At 45.6% G+C, this 27950-nt stretch overlaps 1 protein-coding gene across 4 annotated transcripts; it reads left to right on the top strand.

Annotated features, from left to right (window-relative positions):
* Nucleotides 1-314: 314 nt before the first annotated feature.
* LOC143183007 (uncharacterized) lies at nucleotides 315-27771 on the top strand. Of its 4 annotated transcripts, XM_076384369.1 has the most exons (3): nucleotides 11039-11202; nucleotides 24532-25215; nucleotides 26356-27771. In XM_076384369.1, the coding sequence occupies exons 2-3, from the start codon at nucleotides 24600-24602 to the stop codon at nucleotides 27621-27623; spliced, it is 1884 nt and encodes a 627-aa protein (XP_076240484.1). In that variant the 5' UTR covers nucleotides 11039-11202; nucleotides 24532-24599; the 3' UTR covers nucleotides 27624-27771. The 4 variants fall into 4 exon arrangements, with proteins under 4 accessions (XP_076240486.1, XP_076240484.1, XP_076240485.1 ...); XM_076384371.1 differs by lacking the exons at nucleotides 11039-11202; nucleotides 24532-25215 and adding an exon at nucleotides 315-1399; XM_076384370.1 differs by lacking the exon at nucleotides 11039-11202 and having other exon boundaries at nucleotides 24525-25128.
* Nucleotides 27772-27950: the final 179 nt, after the last annotated feature.

Genomic DNA, 27950 nt, shown 5'->3' with positions numbered 1-27950 from the left:
CCGACCGCTTCCCGCGCGAGCCGCTCTTTATTAGTCTACCGCGGACCATCGCGAACCCCTTTGACCGTCTCGCGGCGAGCAGCGTCCACGGCGAGCCGTTTCGACCGGCACAGAGGATCCTCCGCGAGAGGAAAAGGAGAGGAACGATCCGGACCGGAAAACGAGCCGGGAGCAAAGGAGACGAAGCAGCGGGAGGCCGGTCATTGAAAAGGAAGGGAGAACCGAGTCGCTCGTAGCGGCCGACCGGCGGAGGAGAAGGAGAGGAGGAGGAGGAGGAAGAGGTGGAGGAGGACGAAGAGCGAGAAAGAGCAGGATCCTCCAGTGATACGATACCGGGCAGCACACGCGCCGGCACGTCGGCTTTTATCGCGCGCGAACTCAAACCGAACTTCTCCGTGATCGAAGCGCGGGATTTCAAACGCTCCGTGAAGAAGCTAACCGATTTTAGAGCGGATCCTACTGATAAACTGGATTAAGTCGCGTGGATCGCTACTCTTCCGACATCTCCATGCAAACACTCTGGATCAACAGCTGATTTTTGGATAACCCTGGAAGGATCCCTAGAGAGACCCCTTTCTTTGGATACTTGCCGTTACAAGAATATCAGCTGAGTTGTGTTTACTATCGAGAGAAGGTTACTTTCACGTCCCTCACCCTCTCAACAGTTCCCTCTCAGATTTCACCCCGAGTGGCGACCGATCCGCGAGTGGCGTATAATTCTCAGTGCACAGAGGACCCCTAGGAGTGTTGGTTTGAGTTCAGTTCGGCTGCTCGCGAGCACCTGGTCGACCGCGACGGTGCGCCGCTAGTCTCGGTGTCGTCGTGACATGTGCGATAGCCCGTTGCCGTGGTCGTCGTGGTCATCATCGGCGCGAAGAAAGGGGTGTCGGTGGTCGGTGGTCGGCTCGCGGATAAAGGGCAGCGAGGAGGGCAGGAGCACGTGGTGGACGACTGGCACCGCGACGAGGGCCGGCGGCACGACAGGTTGAAAAGATGCTGGCACTGGCGATGCGCCGCGAACACACGACCGGCCGCAGCAATTACGAGCCCGCGAACCCCCTCGCGGGTTTCGAGCACTTGCAGCACAACAACGGCAACCCGTTCACGGTGGTCCCTTCGTCGTCGGAGGGTCGGCTGCGGGACTCGGGCCCAGAACCCGACGGCGAGCTCCAGGAATTCGTGGACATCGCGCAGGTCCAGCAGCTGTTGCAGCAGCAGCAGCAGCAGCAGCAGCAGCAACAGCAACAGCAGCCGCAACAGCATCACCACCATCACCACCAGCAACAGGTGGCCGCGGCTGCTTCCTGCATCTGGGGAGCGGTATACCCTCCGCCACCGCCTGCTTTGGGATACCATCATCACCATCACCATCACCACCATCCGCTACCACCGCCGTCAGGTAACGTTATCGAGATACCTGGTGCAGAATGATTCTGTCGTTGTTGGCTCGCGTGGACCGTTCCTGTCGTCGGTCGATAGGCTACCCCCAGTGATTTGTTGTATGCTTCGAGTCAAAGTCGACGACAGTTCTGGCTTATCGGCCAGGGAACCTCTTTATGGACCCAATAAAGGCTACGCGCGACTTTTCCGTGAAACAGCGAAACGCTCGGTGCGAGACACCGCGTGGCTACCGGTATTGGCGCCGATCTAAACACTCTGCGATAATCGATCTTTACGAGTATACGTTGAAACCTGTATTTCAAGACCGGCTATTAAGTTTCTTGTCACCGCTTGCACGCGGCTCGATGGGCTTTCGAGCATATCGCGCGACCAGTGTCAACCAACGTGGAATTGGCCGCGAAATTACGGTTCGCGGGGTTACCTAGTTCTTGTTAATTCTACTTTGTTCTTGCACGATACAGAGTAGAGGATTCCGTCGGTGCAAATCTTTTGGGGAATACCTAGCTGGAGATTGAAAAGAGAATTCAGTTTAGTATCAGAGTTTTTGACGTTGACAATAATTGTTTCATATTTCACTCAAAATTAAGAAACTTGTCAAAAGGACACATTCTCCTGAGCCGAGCTATGTTTCATATTTGCCTTCTGTCGTTGATCTTTAAAAAGGAGAAGCTTACTCATCGGTTCCAAATGAATCAGTAGTTTAAAGAAGGGGATAAAAACCAAAAATCGAAATAGGTATTCTGCTGCTAATATGTGAAAACCTTACCCTACTTATCAATGACAAAAGAGATAATAAAAGCAGTCCCTAAAGGGTCTGAATCTTGCCTAAAGGAGGAAAAAAATTCAGAAATTATTTCCTCCTTCAGCTTTTCGACTTGTGCCCTTCTTAAAACTATCGATTCAAATAATGGAGACTTTGACTCAAACAACATCCTTTCTATAACTTAAGCCAGTATACACCCACATACTTCGAAGTCCCAACGCGAGCCAACAACATTCCCGCCTCTCGATCAGAATAATCGCTGGCACGCCATGTTCTGTCCGCTTACGCTTTTCGACACGAGACGCTTTGCTTACTGCCATCCTGCTGGTGATGGGGGCTTCCGATTCGCTGAACACGATCGATCGCGATCGGATGAAAGAGCGACGCGTTAGTGGCGCGAGAGATGCTACGGATCCAGAGATCGAGGCGATCCTGCCGTCGGATCGCAGACACGACGCTTGTCCCTGCCACGTCGCTCGTTACTTTGTATTATACTTCGAATTAGCCGATGGACGCTGAGGTTGCGATCGATTAAATGGCCGTTTGGTAACTGGTATTAACGATAACGTTAACCGGTGATTAATAGCGTGATTAACTGTTCAACTGCGAGGCTCCATTGTTCGCGAGGCGCGAATATATGCGTTCTAATTTTATTGTTGTCAGTGAGCGTGCCACGCGCGCTAACAAACGCGTGGGTTTCGATAAGAATCGTCTGGAGTGATTCTTTCCATGATCGAACGATGGGAACAAGCGATGGTACACGCGTTAAGGATCGACGCGATCGATGGGAAAGAAGTACACGGAGCAGCGTGGTCTTCGATCTTACCACGCGCCGTGATGTCATTAGGGATCTCGATCGTGACAATTAATGAGAGAGGCTCGATCGTCAGTGGCGTGAAATGGGCAAAAAAAGCGTGAACAGCCTAAGCGCTGTCGTAGAGGCGCAGTGTGGCGTTGAGATGAACTGAGGTGACGAACTACTGAAGAAATTTTTTATTATTTGATTTGTAACGTGGATCTTTCGGAATTCTTTCTGTTGGCTAGTCAATCGATGGAATTTTGCTTCTCAAGGAAATGTGGAAAAATATTTCGTGAGCATAAATTAGAGGCTGCTATTCCGAATTTATACGAAAAGATGATCGAAAGACTGAGCGATGCTCCTTGGAAAAGAAATGATTAGAAGAAAGAAGGATCGTTATTTTTTAACCACTTCTATCTTAATATTTGCTAAAAAACGAAATCAGTGGTTCATGGATCGTTTTTTTTTATTTCATAGACATTTCTTCTGACATACATTTGACAGGCCTATTTTCATCTGATTATTAATTAATTTTCCCAGTAACGAACTGTTAATAGGTATTAAGTTTTCATAAGGCGAGTACATCCGCGTTATGTATCTAAAGGGTTAAAAGTGCAAAGATTCCATCGGCAAGAGGTGGTTGCCCCCCTCAAGACGAATCGTTGCGTTCCACCTCTGGAACTGGATCCCCTAACATTCTGAAGGCTCGTTGAAATTCCATCGTAGCATTTCGCATCGGGTTCGCAGGTAGCCAATAGGATAGAGGAATTTTTTCCTATTGCTCGGCGAAGGGTGAGAGGAGGAGGCAGGGTCTTTCCATAGATCATTGTTTCAAGTGTCGTGGCTTTGTATGGTAACGCGAAGTAAATCGTATGTACACTCCTGACATTTCGTTATTATTGTACGACCCGTAAGACAGGAAATCGTACATCATGCACGAACCTACGGTGGGCGGGTAAAAGGGAACGCGAGTCACCTTCTTCTCTCCGGCGTTCGGCTCATTGGCGTTCCACGCGACGTTAACTGTTTATACGCCTTTTAAGCCTTCGCCCCTCCTGCTCTCTCTTCTATCTGGAAACTGCACATTCCTGTCAAACTATTTCTTGACAAATTACTCGGTTTACTTTTAGAAAAATATACACCGCCATTTAGGATCCAATTTCTTTAAATTCATTTTGCATGCAAGAGGTACTACTGTTTGCAATTCTTTTTTGAGATTCTTTTTGAAATTGTGGAACATATTCTCGATTTTAATTTGTAGCTCGTTATCAGTAGCGTGATTATAGAAAATATTGTAAGACGATATATTTTTGACGCTAAGGAATATTTAATAAATATTCCTTGAATTGAGTTTGGGAATCAAAGTTGCATCGTGAGATTCTGGTCAACTTTGAAGTAATGAGGCATATTAGGTAGCATGTTCAGTCTGCTTGAAAATATTGTGGAATACTACTTCAGATCCGTCGCTAATCTTACCAGTTGTGTGCGGACGGAAGCTCGTAGAATTAATGCGATTGGTCAAATTGATGATGCATTTGTGGTAACACAATGCCTCGGATGACTGCCTCACCGACTGTCTTGGAAACTAATGTACGAGAATAAGACTTTCTACGACAAGTTTTTAGTAAGAAAGTTCTACCTTTGAAGCTAGATTATATTATCGAAACGACAACAAAAAATATTCTTATATTACAATTTTTACGTGAAATCATCTATAAAAGTAGATTCTCCCATTTTTCAAATAAAATGTTCTATTTGTAGTTTACAAATGCGAATCAAAGAAAAATTTAAATAGCGTAGAATCTGATCTACTACGTTATCTAACATAAGTCAAGTAGATCGCGACAGAAACCAACGTCATTGAAATGTTCGAGTCGGTTCGTCGATTTTGGCACGCGCGACCGCCTCAAAGTCTGCCAAATTTCCCGGGACTAGATTCACGATTTGCATTTATATAACATCTTAGAATTTCCATGTTCAACGCCTACCTATCTCTGAGACCTTAAAAACTACACCAAAGAGAATTCATCAAATTAAATTCATTACAAAAGACAATACACACCATATAGATACTCTGTGTTCAATTAAACAAAATGTTGGAAACCACTGTAAGGTCATAAAAGAAATGAAGAAGAAAGGAGAAATTATTACAAGTATAAAGAGATATCTACATAAAAAAAACACATAGATATATAAAGAAGAAATTTCCTTTCTCACTGTCATTTGTTTCTAATTAGATATAATACCATTGACCTCTATATGTATTAGAATATACATATGTATCTAGTTGGCTAATGTAGAATTATAGAAACTTGGATTCGTAAACATGCATTCGTCACACTCATGTGGTATCATCGATGAGCCAGTCGGTCCATTTTGCCAAAATGACTGCTCCGTCATCGATGATGCCCGTACGTCGCCAAGTTGGCAGAAATCATTCTCACACGTCACTCAGCTAGTGAATCATTCCACAAGAATAACGTTAGTCTTGATTTGGGCAACGTGCTACTTTCCGCGGACGAATTTTAATTCCCCGCGACTAGAAATATCTCCAAGAAACATAACACTGGATGCTTTCTAAATGATGCAACCATTTTAAACGCGCCTCGAAAGTTCCACCATTTGGGACCAGTAGTCAGCGTTGCAACTTTCTCGCTCAAATGCAAATTCTCGCGTTGTGCAACTGAACGGACCGTGGAGTTTTTAACGCGAAAATAATCGTTAAGGTCGCGGGTGGTCTGGAGTGCAGTGCAATCCATAGAGCGCGAGCACCAGAGAAAAAATCTTTCAATTATCGCGACAGTGGCCCGCGTCGTTTTTCTCCTCCCTGAATGGACCATGAACGGAACAAAGCCCAGAAGGTGATCGTAAACGCGATTCGATATCCCTTAACCGAATCGGGACACCGTAAACACTTTCGTTGCTCGGTCCTCGTTCAAAATTCTGATCGTCACGCTGTTCCTTAATGAATGCTGTAATTACGCCGCGACGAAAGTGTGTTCTCGAAATAAGAACCAGTGAGTCGGGGGAGGAACTTCGATTTTTGCGAAACTGTAATTTGTCATTCTTATTGTTGGCAATGAGAGGTGAAAGTGGCTTAATGGGTAATTGGTAATGGGTAAATACCGAAGATTTTTGTTAGCAGGGCGTACAAGGTACTCGACAAAATGCTTCAAAAATTTTAAGGGATAATTCTACACGCCACAATAAGACGAAAATCAAGAATAGCAAAATTGCGTTCGAGGCTTCGTTGTGCAGGTATTTACTGTCGCAAAAACGCTTAAAGTTCGCAAGAAGTGTGGCTGACTTGGGACTTATTCTACTGCCAGCGTGCAGTACCCAGGTCAGACGCAACGATGTCAGTAGAATAAGTCAAATCAGACACACTTCGCGCGCATTTTAGGTGCATGTTTAGCATTTAATAACTCGGAAACAATGCCTTAAATGCAATTTCTTCTTTGTTGATTTTTGTCTTGTTATCGCTTGTAGAATCACCCCTTAAAATTTCTGATATCTGTTATCAAACATTTTGGTAATAGTTACTTCATTTACATCATTATTTCAGATACATAGTTACTTCATTTGATTATTAAAAGAATCTCATAAATACTCTCATTTAAATGAATAGAATTTACAAATGTAGGAAATAGTTGCAGGATATAAAAGTTGAACAATGTTGAAAACAAATAGTCACTTTTTCCAGTAAAATGTAACCAATCTTTATAATCCATTTCGTTCCTTTTTCTTGTAATATATAAAATACTTACTTTTGCAACACTGATCATACACATAACTACCACAGACACGTGCACATCAAATTAATTAAGACCGAAACACATTAATATCACGTCACATGAAAACACATGATCTTCCACGTGACATCCGTAGTGTGAGCCGATGTTTTTTCCTTGTTTTAATAATAATATATTATTAACAGGTACAACCCTTTGGTGTACAAATCAATAATAATTACATCTAGCTAGTTAGTTAGATCGCCTGAAATAAATAAGAGAATAAAAGAAGTAGGAATTTCACAGAACTTATTTATATTCTTGAAGATTCAATTCAGAGAGGTTGAGTCACCATAAAAAGTGTAATGAAGTTCTTAACGTAGAAGAGAATGACGATGTCTTAAGACAGTACTCGATAAATTAATATAGTATCGCGCTAAGACATCCAAGCATAGAATCATTTAAAACTTCGTAGGTAAATCTTTGTTTTAAATCTACAATATTAAACAAATTTGCCATAGTATACAACGTGTCAGCGTGCAATTTCACGTGACGTAATATTAATATATTTCGACCTTATCGAAATTCGAATCCACACAAGTAAGTCACACAAAAACTAATTCCTCGTCTCTGCGACATTCGTTCAAATAATCAGGACTAAAGTAACGAGACTAAGTGATCGACAGCGAGTCGTTGGATTACGTAAATCGTGTAAAATGCGCGGGGCCACGTGTTTGCGCTTACTTCATCGCGACAACGGTGCGTATTTCTTCGAGTGACACGCGAAAATCTTCGCTGGCAATGTCGTCGGTCGATGACACGACCAGCGATCCCGTAACCATATCGTCGGGGATAACAGCGACCCCGTGGAAAGATTGTCGAGGGATGCACGACCATTCCATCCGTGCTGTTTTTGCTTTCGGTCACAGCCGGAGCAACGCTCGCGTGATTGTATGCGAAACACATTTTTATGTAAAACAGAGGCGATCGCTGAGAGTGATCCTGGGGTCGATCCTCCTGCGAATGCATTGCTTCGGCTAGAAAGAAATAATTCCACCCCTTCTTGCATTTCTCCGGAATTGAGGCTCTCGCTGTTTCTCGTTTCTCGCCGATATTGATGTAATATCAGCGTGGCTTGAAGGAGTACGGTGATGTTTGTTCTTCGAACGAATTTGCATCAGTGGCATCTAAATGGACACGTTTACTGTCACACGATCTTTATCGTTTTTCGCGTCTCTTTGTTTACAGAAATGAAGGATAAAAGTGCTTCATTGGTTAATTATATGTTTATTTAATTACTGTAAATATTTTAACAAATATGTCGATACTTGCATTCTGATATTAGGTGTGAGAATTTTTCACGACGTTTGGATTTTCAGTATTTTGTAAGTCTACTTTTGCAGCTCGATTGAATATACATAGTACCTTTAGATTCCCTATTAGTTTCTCAAAGTTGAACATTTTTGACACCAAATTCAAAATCTGATTGCTATAAATACTGTGACCCTAGCATACCAGCTAAGAGTTAAACCCATATATAGCACACAGACGTCTTAAAAATGTTCTAAAGATATCCAGTAAAGTTCTAAAAATGTCCAGAAGACTTCTCTGAGATGTCCGATGTTACAAATCAGTATACCTTTAGGACGTCTTAAAAGACATTTATAAGACATCTTAAAAACGTTCAAATTAAGTCTATAAAACGTTCAGATAAAAAATAGACATCTTTCAGACGTCCAGACGCGTAAGTCTTTAAGACGTCTTATGGACGTAAATTTCACAAGTCTTTAAAACGTCTTATGGACGCCAATTTCGCAAGTCTTTAAGACGGACGCTGTTGGATATTTCTAAGACGTCCAAATTATGTCGTAAGACGTTCAGGCATAAAATGGGCATAAAGTAGTCGTCCTCAAGATGTCGTGTACTATCTAGGAAACCATAGCCACGTAAATCCAAAGTGGTCATCAGTGACCCCCCATCAGTCAGCCTGTTAAACACAAGATCCCCAGATAATCTTAATTAATATCTTCGAAGGATCCCATCGATTTCCCAGCGAAAGTACCGAGCCATGAATATTGAGAGAAGGATCGAGAAGCAAGATTTCGATCGTGTAAAAGTGAAGAAGGAGGGAAGGTACGGGCGCGTCGTCGCGCGTCGTAACGCAGAGCAAAAATAAGCTCGCACAATGTAGGTCCGACGTTATCGCCTATGAATGGTTTATAGAGGCGCGAGCTGGTTCTACGTCAGCATCGACCGATAAGAGAGCAACGAGTTGCACACATCGTCGTTGACGTCCAAGTGCACGGGCGAGACGTGCCCACGCGGGGCAAGGGAGAAAGGGACGAATCGATAGCGGGACAGAAATAGAATCTCTATCCGCGACGGTGTCCGGAGTCCGAACGCATCTCATCGATCCGCGATCGCCTCTGCTTTGTCGTGCTCAACCCTCCACCTGAAATATAGATCATTTTTTTTTAATATTTAGTGAGAGGGGAGAGGATTAACTCTGGACTGTGTGTGAACCCGTATATGGGTTTTGAGGAAATGGTAGAAGAACTGTTAACCAGAGATCCATGTGCGAGCTTTTCGGAGATCAAAACAATTTATTCTAATTTTTACAGAGTCTTTCAGAAATGCATGTCAATATTTCAAGAGCTGAATTTACACACTAATATTAATAAAAAATGAGTATACGAACACATGTTATACGTGTGTAGATTCAACTTCTAAAATATTGACATGTATTTCTGAAGCATCCTATTTAGTAGGTATTACTTTGGTATGAGTCTTATATGAATAGTAATTTGTTACTGTGATAGTGTTTTTGGGAATTAAAGGGTTGATTTACCTTTTTTACTTGTAGGATTTTACTGACCACATATTCAATCTACTATATTTTTAGTAGAATAATTCTGTAAAGTAATTGGTACTCTGTAAATTTGTAAAGCAATTGATTTTCTATATTCCAGAGTAATTAATACCTATTCTGGGACGTCCAGTGAAAATGTCTAGAATTGATTCTACAGGCCTTGTCACTGGCCTTCTATCTATTTGTAGTGCTGTGAAGCATTATAATAACCATATCATTGAATTACGAAGACACTTGTTTTTCGTAACATACAATTATTGCATAAATGAAGGAAAATCACATAATCAAATTAACTCGCAAGGTGAAAGAAGTAAAAATCAAAAAAGTAGAATGTCTTCTCACCAACTCCTCGTCACTCCTAATTCTCTGAATGAGCTTCTCATTCTATTTTTCTCTCACTTCTAACAATAACCCGAATATATCCAGTATACTGTCGTCTTCACGTCTTCACAACCCGCTTTTTATTTCTCTGAATGAATCTCTCATTCTACTTTCCTCCCACTTTTAACAAAAAAAAGGAAGGTTCCCAATGTACATAAATCGAATTAAGAAGGATGTTACGTCCATCAAATCCAAGAAAAAATGCAATTTAGAAACGAACTTGGAAAGAGGTCGTACCATCAGAGTCACAGAAGGGTGCCAAAGAATATTACAAGCGAGGGTACTGTGCTCGCTCGGTCAAGAATCGATAAGAATCGCTCGAAAATAGTTCCAAGATTGACGTACGACGTCGGTTAAATGTCGCGTTGTGTCGACGATTCGCGTTCAAAGCGACGCGCTTTCCGACATGGTTCGCGTTCACGAATTGCCATGACGTAAAGGTGGATTTTATTAGCGCTTTCGAAGTATCCAGTGGCTCGCCGTTCGCTCGTTTGCCAGCGAATTGGAAAAAGGACAAAAGAACTCGTTAGGGAGCGGATCAGAAATAATCTGGAAAGCGCCACGTGTCGGTGAATCGTTGCTCGAATTCCTCCGCGAGAACGTGGCAGTCGTGTTCGATATATCCAGCGAAACAAGCATTCCATCATCAACTTCCCCAAGACAACTAAGAAAAGAAAACTTAATTTTGGCACGGTCACCGATTTTCCTCGAATCAAAGCTAAAAAACAAAATTCTCTATTACTCAAAAACCAAAAGGCGACAAAAGGAAGTTTGAACAACCCCTCTTCTTTAATTTACCCGCGCTGCAAGAAGAGGTCACAATGTCGAGGTGAACCCGTAAACGATGCGTTCCCCTGTCTCGTTTCGTTGCCATTCACAGGGGAGAGACAAATCCGTTCGCGTGGGTCTGCGAGGGAGACAGGGAACGAGGGAAGAGCCGAGAGAGGAAGGAGGACCGAGAAAGAGCGAGAGCGCGAGAGATCGATAGGACATGGGTCAGAAATAATCTCGGGACGATCGCGTGTACCGTTGGATCGTCAGTCGAATTCTACCGACGGTGCGCGACTCGTCGATCGATGCTGTGCCGTCAGGAACGCGAGCTCGCGCCGTCAGCAGTGGCTTCGACTGCATATCCAGTTCTCTTCCGGCTTTTCGTGAACTTGACTTTGACGGTTCGCCGTGGGCCTCGGGATACATGGGGTGAATCACGAGAATTGGAGTACACGCGGTTGTAGCAACGAGGAAGGTCGACTCTCAGGTAATGTTCAGTCTGCAGATAGGGAAACGTTTGCCAATAGTTCTGACCACTGCTCCGTGTCGCACCCTTTCGTGTACCTGCTTTACATCGTTCCTGCAGCTCTCTCCCCTTTCTCTCGCTCCACTCAACTATTTTAAACGATTTATTTTTAAACCGTATTTTACATAAAGTATTTTCAACCACGGATCGTAGAACGATTATATTTTTAGCTGGTTCACTCTCTCTCTCTCTCTCTCCCCTTTTCCTACATCGACATTGACGTTATCAACGGTTTATTAATACTTGTTCGCTTGGTGCTTTGACTTTTTTACTTTGTCGCCGATTGCTTATTAATAGGGAAGACGGGGGAAAAATATAACGAGCAGAGGCGTGGGCGGTGCGTGCACCGGCTACACCGAACTCTTTGACACGCTGGTTCTCGAACTTTTGCCCTTGCTACCACGAAGAGTGGCTTTTGAAGGCCGCGTGACGTATAGATCGAAGGGAAGGAAAGTTTCGAATGTGGGAAACATTAAAAGTATTGTAACGTGATAAAGAGGAATTATAATTTTCTGTTTTCTGGTGCATGGAGTTAGAAAATATTCTGGAAGGAACCGCTGGTATCGACAATCTGGAATTGAGATCTAAAAGTAAAATTATGGTTGCATGTATGAAGCAGTATTCGCGTGAAACTCTTTCTTGATCACTAGCGTGTGCTGAGTAGGGTGCCTACTGTTTGGACAGAAACTATTTTCTATTTACTGCCATTTGATCAAAATTTACATACAATAGAATAATAGGGATAATAAAATTTTGACTTCTTAGACGTTTACTGCTCCATACATTACATTTGGTTTTCAATTACCAAGTCGGTTGACTAGAAATTAATTATCGTTTCAAGGTGTTTGCAGTGTATTTGAATAATTATGAAACCTTATCATATTTTCTCTTATACAAGGCAGGATCACTATGTTCCTGAAACAATGGATTTAGGGATTTAGGGTTATCTATCTTCTCTCTCGGAGCAGCACTCTTCAATTTCAGTCACGTTATAAATGAGATACTTTAATAACAATTAATAAACGAGTTCCTCCTCTTTTCAACTCAGTCACGCCACGTTATAAAAAAAGATTAGGTTCCGTGATTAACGACTTAAAAATGGCCCCATCGCCGACTCCCGCCCTATGTCATCGCGCTCATCAGTCCAAGATTTAAAGCCCCCAACAAATTTCAGCGAATCTCTGCGATTCGCCTATGGAACATTCCGCGTGGAGGCAGAGCATCGTACGATTCTGAAGACTAAAAAGGCAGAGACGAGGTTGGTAACGAGCGCTTAGGCTCCTCATCGCGGTTGTTCCGACCGCGCGCATCCCTCGCGCGGACCGCTCATTGTAACGAGATTACGCATTAAAAGGTCGAGAAACGAGGAAGTACCATGTAAATTACGGCTCTCCCCTCGATAGTAAATTCACCTCTGCGTCTCCGCGACGGTAAATTTACAGGCTCCTTAGGACATCGAGTGTCGTCGCTTTAAGAACGCGCCCATGTCCTATTCTAACGCTAATATCGCTCATAAATACGATATTAAATGTATCTGCTGAAGTATCCCGCGGTATCGCTTCGACCCCTTCATTGGACGATATGTGAGAGAGCGGATTTTGTCTTCGCCCCGTGACTTTCGCCGCTGTCGCCGATTGCCTTCTCGACGAGGAACAGCAGGGTTGCTATACGAATTCCCTCCTTGGAAATAGCGAGTGAAATTGGAAGGTGGAGGAAGAAATAACAGCTGTCCTATCTTGGGTCTAGGGTTTAGGGCTTAGATCTATACCAATAAGACACCCGTTGCTTCTTCCCTCACCTCCCAATTTGTCTCATGCTATACCCAGCACTATGCTCAGAGAGGGAACTCGTGTGGCAACTCTGAGGAACAGAGATTTCGTGGCGTTTCGCGCCGCCTCGAGTCCGACCAGTTCGCCACCGTTGTTGACCTATTTCCTGTAAATAGACGCGCGAACGGACGCCTCGTCGCGTGATCCAGAGCCGCGAGGAAAAACGTGCTCGCGCGAGCCGTTTCGATCCCGCGTTGACGCGCCTCGGCTTGTTTTCTGGTCGCGTGCGGCCTACGTAATTTCCTTAATGGACCGGCCCGATTAAGACGAAAATCTTGATTCCCCGGCGAACGAGGCGCGGAGAGAGCGACGCTGATGGATAACGGAGGCAGCCAGCCGCGGGCAACGATTTTACGAGGGCTCTTGAATCGCTGGCGTTTTGTTTGATCGTCTAGAGTAGAGGTTCGTTCCTGTTCTTTCTTGGGACTTGCTTCTTCTTCATTTACTCCTTCCTCGATTCGGCCTTGTTGCAACCGGCGTTACGTCATCGAATCATCGAGGAAACCCTGCTTGATTGTGAGTTCGTTGTGGTCCACTCGTTCGTTCCTTCGGCTGGCTAGTGGGATGATGTATTTGAATTTTGAAATCTTGTAGGAAAGGAAGATATAGAGAGAACATTTGCAAGTTTCTTCTGAGTATTATCTGTGTAAGATCAATATGGCGCTTTGTTAACTATTTCAGCTTCCTTTCACGCAAGTAAATCCAAGCGAATCTGTCAAAAAACTGACATGTTAAATTGGCAGCACTGTTAGAATCAGTATGTTTATACATACATACAAATTATTCTAAATAAAAATAGGTCAAAATAAGGAAATATTCCTTGTGTATCTTTCTTTTCTGCAAGTTTGAAATGGCTGGTTGCAAGTAGAATGAGGTTCTTTTATTTTTGAAAGGGAGTATCAAGTTTTAGTAATTTTAGTATCAGGTTTTAATTAAATGTGCAAGTTTTTCTGTTTTTAGTTTACATGTACTCGAAGGAAATGAAAAGGAACTTCAAACCGCGATATAATTAAGTAGAGATTATACATATATCTACATGTACACGTACATCTCCTCCACTTTTTCTTCGCTTCCATAAGACAATCAATTTTAATTATTCAGATTTCCAAATGTTCATATATCTCAACATTTCAATATTCCTATCGTATATTTCTCACAACTTTCTTATTTATCCCAAATCTTGGAGTCCAATTGTTTATTTTGAAAATATGACTTGTTAACATTCTAAACCCCGATTACATACCTCCCATAATTAGGCCCAGAGAATAATAACGAGGAACTAAGAAAGAATCAAAGAACTCCTGCGTCCCAAAGAGACAAAATCTCTCAAAGACTTTCTACCTTCCACTTCACTTAGCCCCTAAACCCTACTCGTGCCCAGAGACTTCTTATGAAAAACCTAAGAGAATAGGGCCTAGGGTTTAGGATAAGGTAGTAGGTGGTATACCAACACCTCTCGAGTTCTAATAATGCCTAGCTCAGTCGTCAGTAGGCGGTTAAACGTTCTATCTTCGTCCCTCAGAGAAGTCGGCGAGGAAAAGAAGGATCGATACGCGATTACTTCGCAACGAGGACACGAGTACGCAACTGTCTTCCGGAAGCAAACGCGCGATGAACACCGCGGAATCCTGAGCAAATACGCGCGCCGACCGGAAACGATCGTTAATCGACGAGACCGGCATCGTGCCGCGCAAAAACGTGCGAAAGACTGGCGCGAGTCGTGACTCACCTTCCAGTCGAGTAATACCGACAATCGGCACCGACACGGGAGCGGACTTAAAAGGACGTTCGTCACCATTACCATTCGCTCGGCTATCGATCAGACATGCTGTTCTATACAGGCTCGCTCAAAGCCCCTGTTACTATTCAAAAACGTCGCTTCTTATACGGCGGTTGACACTTATTGATAGAGCAGCGTGCAACTTCCTTTTTACTTTTGTTCACTCTTTAGGTCAGTTCAACTCCATAGGGCTATGGATATTATATTATTTCGCATATTGCAGACAAATTGAATCAGTGAGTTGGAGAACAGTACAAGTACAAACACCATGTTTCGAAATATATTTTATCCTAGCATGTAATTCTGTGGATTTTGTATATCTGGACGCCAGAACCAAACTATGAAAACAGAATAAAGTACTGTATAGGTTCACTTAGTTTCTGTGTGACTTTAGAGACTTTGACTCTGGAGTTCTGATATAGTTTTAAGATTATTTGAAAATGACTAATTTTGGACTTGTACTGATCATCAACTTCGCAGATTCTTTTGGGTTGTATCTTAAGTTTCTCTGTTTCTTATTTCGTGGAACTCATCTTACTTTCAGAAAAGCTCAAATATCAGTAAATATAGAATTTTTCAAACAAATATTCTAGATATAGTAACAAGAAAATTATAAGATAAAATGTGTCTTTAATTTTATTTCTTATTCCACAGTATGAGTACATTTATTTTATCTTACAAATATTCCACGTACTAAGACATTTTATAGTTCTCTTAGCGAAAGGCTAGCTAACGCTCCCTAATGTTTCTTCCCATCATCGCACGTTCAAAACACTCGCGGGTAAGCGTCGTTCAGATTAGTCAAGTTACTTGAACTCAAGCCACTTGTATTCATGTAGCTTGATATCAAATTTATGTTCACACAAGTCAAGTTACATGAATTCAAGAGGTTTGAATTCAAAAGTAACTCGAATTCACGTTATCACACAAAAATAATAAAAATGACGTCAGAAAAAATGATGCGTGCTGGTTATGAATTTTTCAAACAAAACTTGCACTTTTGACAGCTATCTTGACGTTCACATCTTTGTCGATTTGTTTGAAATTTGCCTCCCATAGTACAGAACGCATCAATTACTTGTGTATCTCAAAGCAAGGAAAAGTTGAAAGGACATCAACTTCACTTGAAGTTTGAAAGGATATTTCAAGTCAAGTAAAATAACACGTCCACATTGATCGAATTGGCCCAAATCACTTGCATTCAGACTACTTGAATTCAAGTAACTTGACTGATCTAAGCGTGACTCAATGAAACAGAAACTTGAAGGAATATTTCAAGTCAGATAAAATAACACATTCACATTGATCAAGTTGCTTCAAATTATTTACGTTCAAGCCGCTTAAATTCAAGTAACTTGACTAATCTGAACAAGGCTGCAGGTTTTGAAGCCTGCAGCATTTGCAAACACCAATACACTCCATTCACTCTCTGTAGACTCCGTTTCCAAACACTACGATGAAGACTCGCATTTCTCGGAATTACGTACGCGGAGTCAGTGGCGTGTCCTCGATTTCGCTGACTCTGGGAAGAAAAAAATGAAGAGTCAGCGAGAAACGAACGACGTTGTTCACGCGACGAGCTGTCAATCGTGAAAGACAGAGATAGCGAGAGTACAGGGTTTCTACGTTGAAGACTCGGTTTTCGCATCACTATGAACACTCATCGCTGTCTTCATTACTCTCTGACAATGGACGAAGCTGCGTTAAGCAAATGAATAGCAATCGATCGACAGTGACTGGGCAGAAATTAATCAAAAATTATATGCAAACAAGCTTTTTCCATCAGACAGTTTTCCTCGAAGTGGAATGTGTTCGACTTTCTTTGGCTGATTCATAGATATTCTCTTCACAAGAGAAGACAGAGTAAATATCGTATTTCATGTGGCTCCCATAAATAAGCTCGTCGCGCGGGGAGCCTTGTATTATTTCCTGTTGACTTTCATTCCTTCTTGCTCGCGTGAATCGATGTCAGAGACATGTCCACATCTCGATAATGTATCGTCATTGGTTACGAGGCTACTTGGAGCAAAAAGCACTTCCCAAAGTAACGACTTAGACACACTTGACGACTCGGATATTATGCCATAATGCTGTTTAGTGAATTAGAATCGTTTGCAATAACATGGTACTTGATGTAGGGCAATCAATGTGTCATAAATGAGTAATGATAGAGAAAAAGATTTAGCCTTGATCATATCCTTGTAACAAAAGCATAACAAAGTGAAAAGATGAAATTATTGGCAGTTTATATTTTATATTTTCTCTGTACACCTAATTACTTAATTAACTATTGCATTATGAAACGTAGGTCAGCTAACAAAATTGAACATTTTTTACTTATGATTGTTTTCTTCTAGGGGTGGGTGAGACCTTTGATGATCAGATGTCTTTATTTTTTTTCTGACTTCATTTATTATGGAACTTATTTCCGATTTGAAAGAGTTCTAAAATCGTAATCTTACACGTTCACGATCTTTTATACGTGCATCACTTGCTACGACGGAAACACGCGTGTCCCTAATTGCATTCGGATGTGGATTACAGACGACTCGCGATTTCTTGTTCTCTGCCCTTGCGATTATGTCCGCTGGAGTATTGAGTAATCAATACGAGCGTCTCGAATCGTTGACGCATACAGGAGACCGATAGAAAAGAAAAGGAGAAATGCGAGGCAGTCTCGTTAATACAAGGATTTAGGTGTTCTTCTTGGAATTCGTCCTTTAACGCTCGTAACCGCTGACGAAAACCTTAAAAAGAGATAAGAGTAGACCACTATCATCTCATGTATTATCAAACTATGAAAAAAATAACTGAATGAACGTGAGACATATAAACAAAATTATTTATCAATAATATGTTAAAACTTCATTTACTTTTTTAAATTTTATTTTCAGTTCCGTAATCATTTATAAAAGCGAACGATTGCCCCTTCAAAGTTCCATACTTTAATTTTACACACCCACCATTTTATAAAAAAATACAAAATTAAAATTCAGAGATCGTCAGAGACTTTTAGTAAAAACTGTATCTTTTAGTAGAAAAAAACCTTTGACATCGTTTCCACTGATAGTTTTCTTTCCAAAAATTCTCGAACTTGTCGAACTCTAGATAGATGTAACCCTTTAACCCCTTCACCTATAATTTTCTTTCGTAAAGTTACCACCTTCGCTGCCGATTTGAAACGACAGACTATCACAAACTGCCAATCACAGAGTTCCCGTTAATTAAACATAGATCTCTCACGCGATGGTGCGTGACCGGTTACTTTCGAAAAAACCTCATCACGCGTTGTCGCGTGATCAGCAGCGAACATATTGAAAAAGTGCAGGAGTCATACTCGTCGAAACAGGATGAAACGGTCTTCAACGTAATTGCTTTCCCATAGATTCGTATCCGAATCGAGTCCGCTTTCTCGATAGAGCGGCACAGTTGTTGCATATCGACGTATCGACGAGGATCGAAAGCGGTGCCAAAAATTGTCTAGATCAGTCGACTGACTCATCGTGGCCGTGTGCGAAAGGATTCGAGGCGCGCGTCGCGCTAGTCATCCCGGGTATTTGGGGATGCTGGGTGGCTCAGGTGGTTGCGTGGCGGCCCGAAATAGAGGCGGTCGCCCGCGCAAAATCGCGTTGAGTCGCGACGCGAATAGCGCGCGCCCACCGCCTTCTCGAGAGTCGTCGGTAATTTTAGAACGTTTTGTTTTCGTGCCAGAACATCCCGGTTGCGCCGGCGACCAGCACGAGTCGCGATTCGCGACCGCGTGCTGTTGCTGTTATCGAACCGCTTCGAGCCGTGCCGAGAGAGCTGTTCGAGAGATCACGTTCGACCTCGGTGCTGTCGAGGGAACGCGCGTCTACAGGCGGGGAATTTGAATGTTTCGGGGTTGGTTATTGAGTGAAAGTCTTTATATCGAAGCTCTAAAATCCTTTGTCTCGAATGTCAAATGGTGATGTACTTGTAGAACGTGTAGTGCTGTTAAAAGAAGTTCCTCGTTTGGACTATACCAAGGAATCATTCAGAGCCTAAATACAGAGTTCCACGAATTGGAATAAATAAGTATACAACAAGAATTCGAAGATTTGAAATTTAGAGAAGAAATACTGGGGCCACTAATAATCACTTGTTAGAATTATTAGTGACCCCAACTTGGTGTATTAAGAGATAAGGGAAGATGGTAGATACTCTGTACATATTCTTACATTGCTAATGCTATTTTACCACTTAGTTATATGCATCTTATATAGGTAAGATCAAGTTTTTCCCTTATAGTTAGTATATATGTAGTTGTAAATGAGGCATTTTATTTTTTACGACCCTGTAGAGATTTGTGAAATTGTATTCTTGTAGTCCCCAGAAGCGTGAAAAATGCGCAGACTAATCACAAGCCAAAATAAACAAACATATATTCTCCCTACATATAAATATAATAAATAATAGAGTAAGCTTACGTATTAAGCCACGTGTCGAACTCATTTTGGCTCAAGTTACGATCTAGAGTCTAAATCTTTAAACAAGTCGAGTAAATTAACATTCGAATTATTCAAATACTAAAAATACATACGTAATACAATTACTTACTCCGTTTGACTTAGTCTTCCACAAATATTATATCTACCTTTTATTAAAGTTGAATCCTGAAATTCTGAAAAGGATCCTGAATGAGGTTCTGTTCTATTATACGGACTCTGGTGTTTCTTCTTGCCATACATTGTACGTACAAACTCGTTCTCTTGGCTCGAATACCAGTTGGATTGGTCAAGTAATTTAGGTTTAAATATTCTCGAAAATTCAGAGGAAAACGCGTCGTTGTATCAACGCGATCGCGTGCCACTATCGTAACACCTAAACAAGCTCGAGCTGTTCGAGCAACTTTTGATAGTTATATATGGCACTGACTCATTATAATATCGCGCAACCTGTCTCCGCGACTGTTTAGACATTGTTTCTCCTTTAACGACTCGGAACGACAACTTGGAATGCAACGATTTTAAGAAAGGCGAATCATATCACGCGAAGTTGCCTCTGTTTATCTTCTCATCGCGATGGACCTCTGATCTTTAAATTAAAAGATGCCACACCATAAATGAAAACTCAATTTTTAAATTAAAAATCAGTTTTATTGTACCAGGCTCATACAATTTAATCGAGAACACATCTTGTTCAAAATTGCTACGTAGTTCTAGAAAAATAGAAAACCCTGATATATTCACAAATAATTACAAAATTAAGAATCATATAAAAGATTGAATATTAATTAATTTAATTCCCATGGACTTTAATTAATACTCACTAAACAATTAACCCATTCAATCGCCACAGCTGTCACATGATCCCCAACATATTTCAAACAAAGAAGAACTTAATTCAAAATACATCTGATTCGAGAGGTATCGAAGAAGGGATACACCAAAGCGAAAACTCGGAGTAGCATCGGACGGAATCGAGTCACAGACAGCTCTGAGGCGTTCATCGCAAGTGAATGTATCGCCGTTCGATAACGCTCTTCCGTCTTATCGAATCGCTTCCGTTTACGCGGCCTGCGAGCGAGGCAGTAAAACAGCCGGATTAAACGCGACCGAGCCCAGGAGGAGGCGAAATGTGGAACAGGAGAAGGCGAGAATTCGCGCTGGGGAGAGATCGCGAAAGAAACGGTTGGAAGGAGCAGGGAATGAAGTTGAAACGGCAGAGTGATAGCCAAATCGAGAAACACGGACACTCGCTCGTTCGAACACCGATCTCCTGCCTCCTACGGTGTCTCTTTAGTAACACTGCAGCAACCACGGAGTACCAGCCTTTTTTAGTCAGCACGTTTCAAAAAGGAAGAAATATTGATAAGGAAACGACCTGAGCTGAAAAAGGAGAAACACCGTTCGACCAAACGAAAAAAAAGTCCACATAAGTGGACTGTTGAAAGCTGAGAAAATGGCAGACAAATTTGACACATTTCCCTCATTAACCAAAACTTGCCCCTGTCCCAACCGCCAACATCTCAACTCCTAACACTGTGCCCGCGCGAAAATGAAGGCCCAACGAGAACCGAAGGAAAACATAGAAGGAAAGCGAGGAGAAGAAAATGGTCGACTGTGAGCAGAAGAAAAGCTCCTGCGAGAAAAGAAGGAAAAGAGCAGAAGAGAGGGGTCAGCCGAGATAGAGATAGGCGTAGAGATAGAGGGGAGAAAGAGCGCGAGCGAGAGGGAGACAAAGAGGTAGAAGGGGTAAGGAAAGAGAAAAAGAGAGACGGAGAATGGTCGCGTGGCCGTGCGTGGCCCCAAATAGGGCATCAGGTGGTTGCATGACGCCCGCGAGAGAAAAAGATCGTTCGCGCGTGCGCAGAGGCGCGTGTGTCTCTTATAACCGGGCGCACGCATGCATGTACGCGCGTACCAGAACGGCACGCGCGCGGTCTTACAGGTGGTGGTAACGGGCTGCACAGGAAATTGCTCTTTTGCCATGCAAACTCGGCCCGGAACTTTGCGCGGCGCCGTTCACCCAGATTATTCGCCGCAGATCGGATCGCTTTCGGAGAGGATCGGCCCGCCGACCACGTGTATCGAGAATAATCCTTCACCTGTTGCTCTTATTTTCGAGCCGCCTCGTCTGCCATTCTATTTTAGAGAGATCTCGTGAACGAGAGAACACGACGCATTCATCGTCGTGGATTTACCGCTTCCACGCGTTTGCTTTGAACTCGAGGCCTCGGAGATATATCACGGCCCGATTAGGAAGCGAACTTAGGGGCAAGTAGTCGCGGTCAATCATGGGTCAGACAATCGCGAGGATCCCAGTCTGTCTATGACGTTCACCGATGAATGAATTTCTTTAACTCTTTCAGTACTGCTGAGATATGTACGTCTTATTGAAGACTACCATTTTTTAACATTGCTTATATCTCTGCTGTATAGCAACAAATTATTATAGGGTATTTATATTTAACCTTTCAACTGCGTACTGTTCGTAGCCATGACAGACGTCATACTGATAATAAGTAAAGAGAAAAAAAAGTGAAATACTCAAATATCTTAATGACTAAATTTGACACGATAGCCATGGGACACGCAAAGCTAAAAATAAGTGAGACCTGATTTTCAGAGAACCCCCCTTTGGAGGATTACCTTGACTGACCAAAAGTATAATAGAGAGCGCAGCATGGCCATAATTCTCAACAATATCTCGAAATTAAAACAATCGTCAGATCATCGCAAGGAATTAACGAGAAGCTTCATCCCCCAGCGAGCGCGGCGCAATCGATAAACGCTCCACGAGTAGGGAGACTGGCGGTAGCCGCAAGCTCTCGAACGTTACACCGTCGATTGGGAGAGGTGAGGCGCGTCGACGTCGACGCCGCTCGCGTCAGCAGCCGATAACTTACGCAGACGGTCGAGGGAGAGGGTGGCGGTGTACTCCAGTGTTCGCTAGATCATCCACCACGCGTCGATCCTTACTACGACGTACATCATATGTTTATATTTATCCCAGTACCCACGAGGTCAAGATATAAACGACGCAATACTTGCAACTCTATTCCTTTGTACTCCCCTTTGCGGAGTTTGCGATTTTTAACCAATTAAAGGGTCACGCAATATCTCTGCGTCCATTATAGTTCTTTCATGGTTTTTATTTAGAATATTACAAGTCTGAGGGAATCTATTATAAATTTAAGACTTTCGCGGAAAAGGCTTCTGCAATTACTGTTTAAGGCTTCAGAGTGTAAGTCGTATCTAATAGAGACAGGAAAAATTCAGACAAAGTTCGTATTGACCACGGCTGACACCTGGAACCTCAAACAGTAATAACAACAAATTAACGCACTTAGAATTTCTCATGTCGGTATCGTCAACTCCATTCTTTTTACCACCTCGATGTATTTCCTCGCTATAGACCCCAAACTTATTACAGTCTTCCTAAACACATACAATCAACAACAAATAAGAAACCCCCGTGATAATCCCAAGAAACTCCAAATATAGCAACAAGCTCATAACGAAACAATACTCCAAAAAATCTCTCCCCTGGGTCTCCCCGAAAGTAACGCGTGGGCATAATTCAAAGTCGCTTTATCGCGAGGGAAAATAGTCACGGTCTCGCGCGCGCGTCTACGTCACGCGGGTCTACGTCACTGGAGAACCGAGCGTCGCGCTCGTGGAGGGGGAAGCCCGTCCACGGCGGGGCAAGGGAGGCTAGGGGAAGATAGGAGCGCGCGAAGGGCGTCGTGGTGGGGGTGGCAGAGATGCCTGTGAGCAGTGGCTCGCAGTGACGACGGTGGTGACTCGTTGGTGGGGGTAGCGGCGCGTGTGTACGTCTGCACACAAGCGCGCGGCTATATACGCGTCCCGCACACAGCCGCGCATTGATAGGGGACCGCAAAGCGGGGATTGGCTGGCGGTCGACTCGCCGCTTCCAAATATGGGACAGTCTCCGCGGTCCATTCATAAAACTACGGGGCGCGCCGCCGCTCGGCTCAGTTCGTGCGCGACCCCCACGCATCGCGCGTCTTTCGACGATCCCCAACGCGCGATCCGCTTCCTCTCAGCCACGCATACCTAACCACGGACAGGTATACACCTCTGCCTACGTCGCCGCGGTAAACCTGACGGTGGAGATAAAAAGGGAGAAAGAGAAAAAGAGAGGGACAGAGATAGAAGAGGAGAAAAGGAGGAGACAGAGGAAGGTGGAAGAAAAGGACGGAGGACAACAGAACGATAAAGAGGCGCGCGGTCGCGCGCGCCTACACCTACGCGACGACACGCGCGCGCGCACGCGCGAAATCATCGCCGCTTACAAGATTCGCGAGTGAAGAAACGTTTCTCTCAGACTTTGGAGCGCGCCAGCTCGACGCATCGTCTGCCACTCGATATTCACAAGAGAGAGAGGATACTCGAGCGTCCGCTGGTATTTGGAAGAGGATACACCGAAGATTTTGACCAGTATTATTCCATCGTGCCGGCTGTCTCGCGGTGGCCACGCGTTTTCGTATGTCGCTGGCGCAGCCGGCTCGCGAAGAGAACGAACGTTGATCCCTGCGATCGGACTCGTTCCGGATTTTCTCTGTCGCGTACACTTGGGTGGTGGTGGTGGCGGTAGTGGTTTGTGGTGGGTGGTGGTTGTACGTGCGGTGGTGCGTTATCCGGATAGATCGTGAGGCGCGCGCGCGTGCTCTGAGAGAAAGAGAGACAGAGGGATCGCGGAGGGAAGAGAGAAAGAGAAGAGAGATCAGAGCGACGGACGAGCGAAGAGGCGAGCGATCGAGACACGGTTTTTGCCGCCCGGCGTTCGCTCCCTCTCGCGTATACCTCGCTGAAAGAGGGACTCGGCGCGTGCCGCGCGGCGGATAAAAAAGGGGGAGCGCGTGCTACATTCCGCTTTTACTACTAACCCAGTGACTTGAGCTAGAAGGGAAGAGGGAAAGACTGATCACGACCGATCCGAATTCTTTTTTTGCCTACGGACTTGACGTTCTCGCGGTATCTCGAATAGCCGAGGTCCGCTGCCGACCAACGATGCTGTTGCGCGGCGAACGAAGGGAAGCGGAGGACAGTGACTGAAAAATACGAAGCTAACTCCGCGTAGAGCTTGTTGTACCGGTGGGAGAGAGAGAGAGAGAAAGAGGCTTAACTGTGTCGAGACGACCGAGAAGGGACAACATTCTAACCATAATAATAGCGTTGAACGATACAACCGCAGGCGAGGGCACTCAGTGTGGTACCGAGGAGGCTGCCGCCAGTGGCCAAGGAGGCGACCCGCTCCAGAGGATGACGATGGACGGCATGGAAGTGGTGGGCTCGCAGCCCCACGCGGCCACCAGCCCGTTTTTGCTCTCATCGCCACCCCTGGGCCATCACCATCACCACCATCATCACGCTACCTTCAATCTGCAAACGGTGCAGCTCAGCTTCGACGCCTGTCTGCCGTACAATTCGGCGACGTCCTCGAACTCGATCGTCTGCGGCGTCGGCGGCACGTCCACGCCGGCACCCACCACCTGCACCTCATCCACGAGCTGCAACAAGACGATACCCACCCTCTCGTTGGCCACCTGCGTACCCCTGCACTCGCAACACCAAAGCAACACGGACAACTCTGAGCATCTTAACAGACACCATCAGCATCATCACCATCAACGGCTGGACGATCACCAACATCACAGGCACGTCGATGCCTCCTCGCCGGCGAGCGACTCGACCGACGGGAAGCGACGCCTGCAAGCCGGCAACGAGGAGAAGGACTGCTCCAGGGACTGCAGGGACGATCTCCAGGAGCCTATCGAGAAGGATAAGCCAGGTGACCTAAACACGCCGGTTACCACCAGCAGTGATTTACCGTCCTTCTTCGGCCCTTCCGCGCTCGTCGAGCCACCTCCTATTTCAGGTATCTACAATCAGCAGTCCTCTTTAAAAACCGCTCTTCGATCGACTAGGCTTTTCTTGCCGTCTCACATCGCCCCCACTTGATCTTCTTGTTGTTTAGAATCGTTTTGCGATACAGGAGCAACGTGCATAACAAGTTGCCTCCCGAGATTCTCTGAACTTGAACGCGTCGCTCGTCTAGCCTGACCGCGTATAGAAACGGAGTATCGACTGGTTCGTCGGCGACCTTGCGCTTTTCACGAACGCCCGAACTTTCGCTTTCTGCGTATCTGACAACTCCTGCTGCTGCTGCTACCCTCGTCGCTGTGGCGAGCACCCCGCCGAAAACGCGGCTCCCTCGCGGCCCGCCTTTGCGTTCGAGTGCCACGAGGTGCCACGGTAGCATATACATCAGTTGGCTCGTGAAAACGGCTAATATCGAACCTGCCTGCCTGTCGCGGATCAATACCCGACGACCCCGACATTCAGAAACCCTCCTCCACCTCTCTGCATCGCAGCCGCCTCCACCTCCGCCTCCGCCTCCACCTCTGCCTCCCACCACCCCCCGGCCGGTTCATTCATGCTTCTAAGTTCCCCCACTTCGTTCATTCGGAGCAACGCAACCACCCTCCATAGTCGTGTCTTCCGTAACTTTCTCGCGAGTCTGACCGCACGTCGTCGACGCTTCTCCTGCGTTGTCTTTCGCAATCTTACTTCAGCGGGATAGGTTCTGAAGGCTAATTGGGAAACGCGATGAGAGGGAGGGAGCAGAGGTAGCCTTGCCATCGCATGACACTGTCAACCGGCTGACGCTTGCTCGGGGCCATCGCGACTCTCCGTTCCAATCTAAATGTCTCTGCGCTTCTTGCTCTCCTGGGAGTCTGCCGAGTCGTTTTTCGGTAGGAAGCAACGATTGTGTACGTAGGAAGGAAATAACGAGACGACAGGATGCAGACAACAGATAGAGTCGGCCGGTATGCTCGAGGCTCGCAGATAAAGTCACCCCCTATCGCACGGTCCTTCCTGTCGATTCGCTTCGGCTCGCGATGCACACGTGCATCCGCGCGAGGTTCACTCCAGGCCACGCGTCCTCGTAGCTCGTAAACGTTCTTTCTTTTCGATAGACCGCCGATTGATCGAGGGCTCGATGGATGATTTACAGGCAGTCTGGCGGGGGAAGACCTGTCGCTCGAGGAGGCGACAGCGGAGGACGACGAGACGACAACCTCGGCCAGCAGGGATCACAGGCACCACCATCACCAAGAGTCCCATGACACGAGCACGCCAGGAGCGCCACCGTCGGCCAGTCCCCCGCGCCATCATCAGGCCCAGGAGGACGCGGACCGCTGCAACGTTCTACAGGGTGGCGTGATTCTCTACTCTTCGCCCCATTCCACGTCGTCGGTGTCGTCGACGCCCGCGACCAGCGTCAACATCTGCAACGTGCCCACGCTGACCTACCGCGGCGTCTTCACCACCACCTGCACGCAGTCCTCACCCCTCAACACGCTGCAGAATCAACAGCAGCCGCAACAGCAGCAGCAACAACAACAACAACCCACCAGTCAGGAACTCTGGGGCCCGTTGCCCTCGCCGACGCTGACCTTGACGGGTCAGCCGTTCCTTCACCCCACTCTACACTCGGCTCCCTACGGCGGCGAGACCGTCGAACTTTTGCAGGTCGAATCGAAGCCACCCCCGCCACCAGGGTACCACGATACGCCGACTACCACTCCTGCCGGCTGGCTCACAGCGCACGAAGAGGCTTACGACCCGAATCTCCTCTCGCACCACCATCCTCATCACCACCATCAAGAGACGACGCTGAAGCAGGAGCCCACTGGAACAGGTGGTTATGGACCCACGGTTCAACCGCAGCAGCAACAACAACAACCTCAACCGAGCCAACAGCAGCAACCGCAACCACCCTCGGCCGGGACTACAGGTGTCCAACTGGCTGAGTATAATCCCAGTACCTCTAAGGGACACGAGATCCTCTCACAAGTGTACCAGCAGAGTGCTCTGCCGCTTCGACTGGTCCCAGTGAAGCCTCGAAAGTATCCCAACAGACCCAGCAAGACCCCAGTCCACGAGCGACCCTATGCCTGTCCAGTAGACGGTTGTGATCGCAGGTTCTCGCGCAGCGACGAACTCACGCGGCACATACGCATCCACACCGGGCAAAAACCCTTCCAGTGTCGCATCTGCATGCGCTCCTTCTCCAGGAGCGACCACCTGACCACCCACGTCAGGACCCACACCGGCGAGAAGCCGTTCTGCTGTGATCAATGCGGCCGAAAGTTCGCCAGGAGCGACGAGAAGAAGCGACACGCCAAGGTGCACCTGAAGCAGAGGCTGAAGCGCGAGGCGACCCACGCCTCCGCCAGGAATCACCCCCAGAGTCACGCCTCGCCGCCCTGCAATCAATAAGGGACTTATCCTGCGATCGGCAGGAAAGGGCAGTCCTCTACTGGGGATCGACGTTCATCGGCACGCGTCGATCTTCAAGCGCATTCCTTCGACCTCGTCGGTCGTGCTCATTCACGGCGCAGCTTCCCTCCTCGTCGGGCGACGAGGACACGACGGAGACCTTCAGGCGGACCGTGTACACGCACAACCGTCACCGACTGATCCGTCATCGATCGTCGTCGGCTCGGCGACGGTCGAGAAGCGAGAACCTCCATGAACCGACGCCACACGTTTCGATTCCAAATTCGAATTCCTAACGTTAGTGCGTTAGGGATGGGGGTCCTCGCG

Source organism: Calliopsis andreniformis, chromosome 9, assembly GCF_051401765.1.
Source record: "Calliopsis andreniformis isolate RMS-2024a chromosome 9, iyCalAndr_principal, whole genome shotgun sequence".
In the NCBI taxonomy this organism is placed as follows: Eukaryota; Metazoa; Arthropoda; class Insecta; order Hymenoptera; family Andrenidae; genus Calliopsis; species Calliopsis andreniformis.
The sequence above is the reverse complement of the archived record's forward strand: the minus strand, read 5'-3'. Positions and strand labels throughout refer to the sequence as shown.

What these genes read in the sequence shown, in the direction of transcription:
- LOC143183007 (XM_076384369.1), top strand. Translation starts at nt 24,600, where the DNA reads ATGACGATGGACGGCATGGAAGTGGTGGGCTCGCAGCCCCACGCGGCC. An exon ending in CGAGCCACCTCCTATTTCAG is followed by an intron (nt 25,216 to 26,355) that starts GTATCTACAATC and finishes GATGATTTACAG; the next exon opens with GCAGTCTGGCGGGGGAAGAC.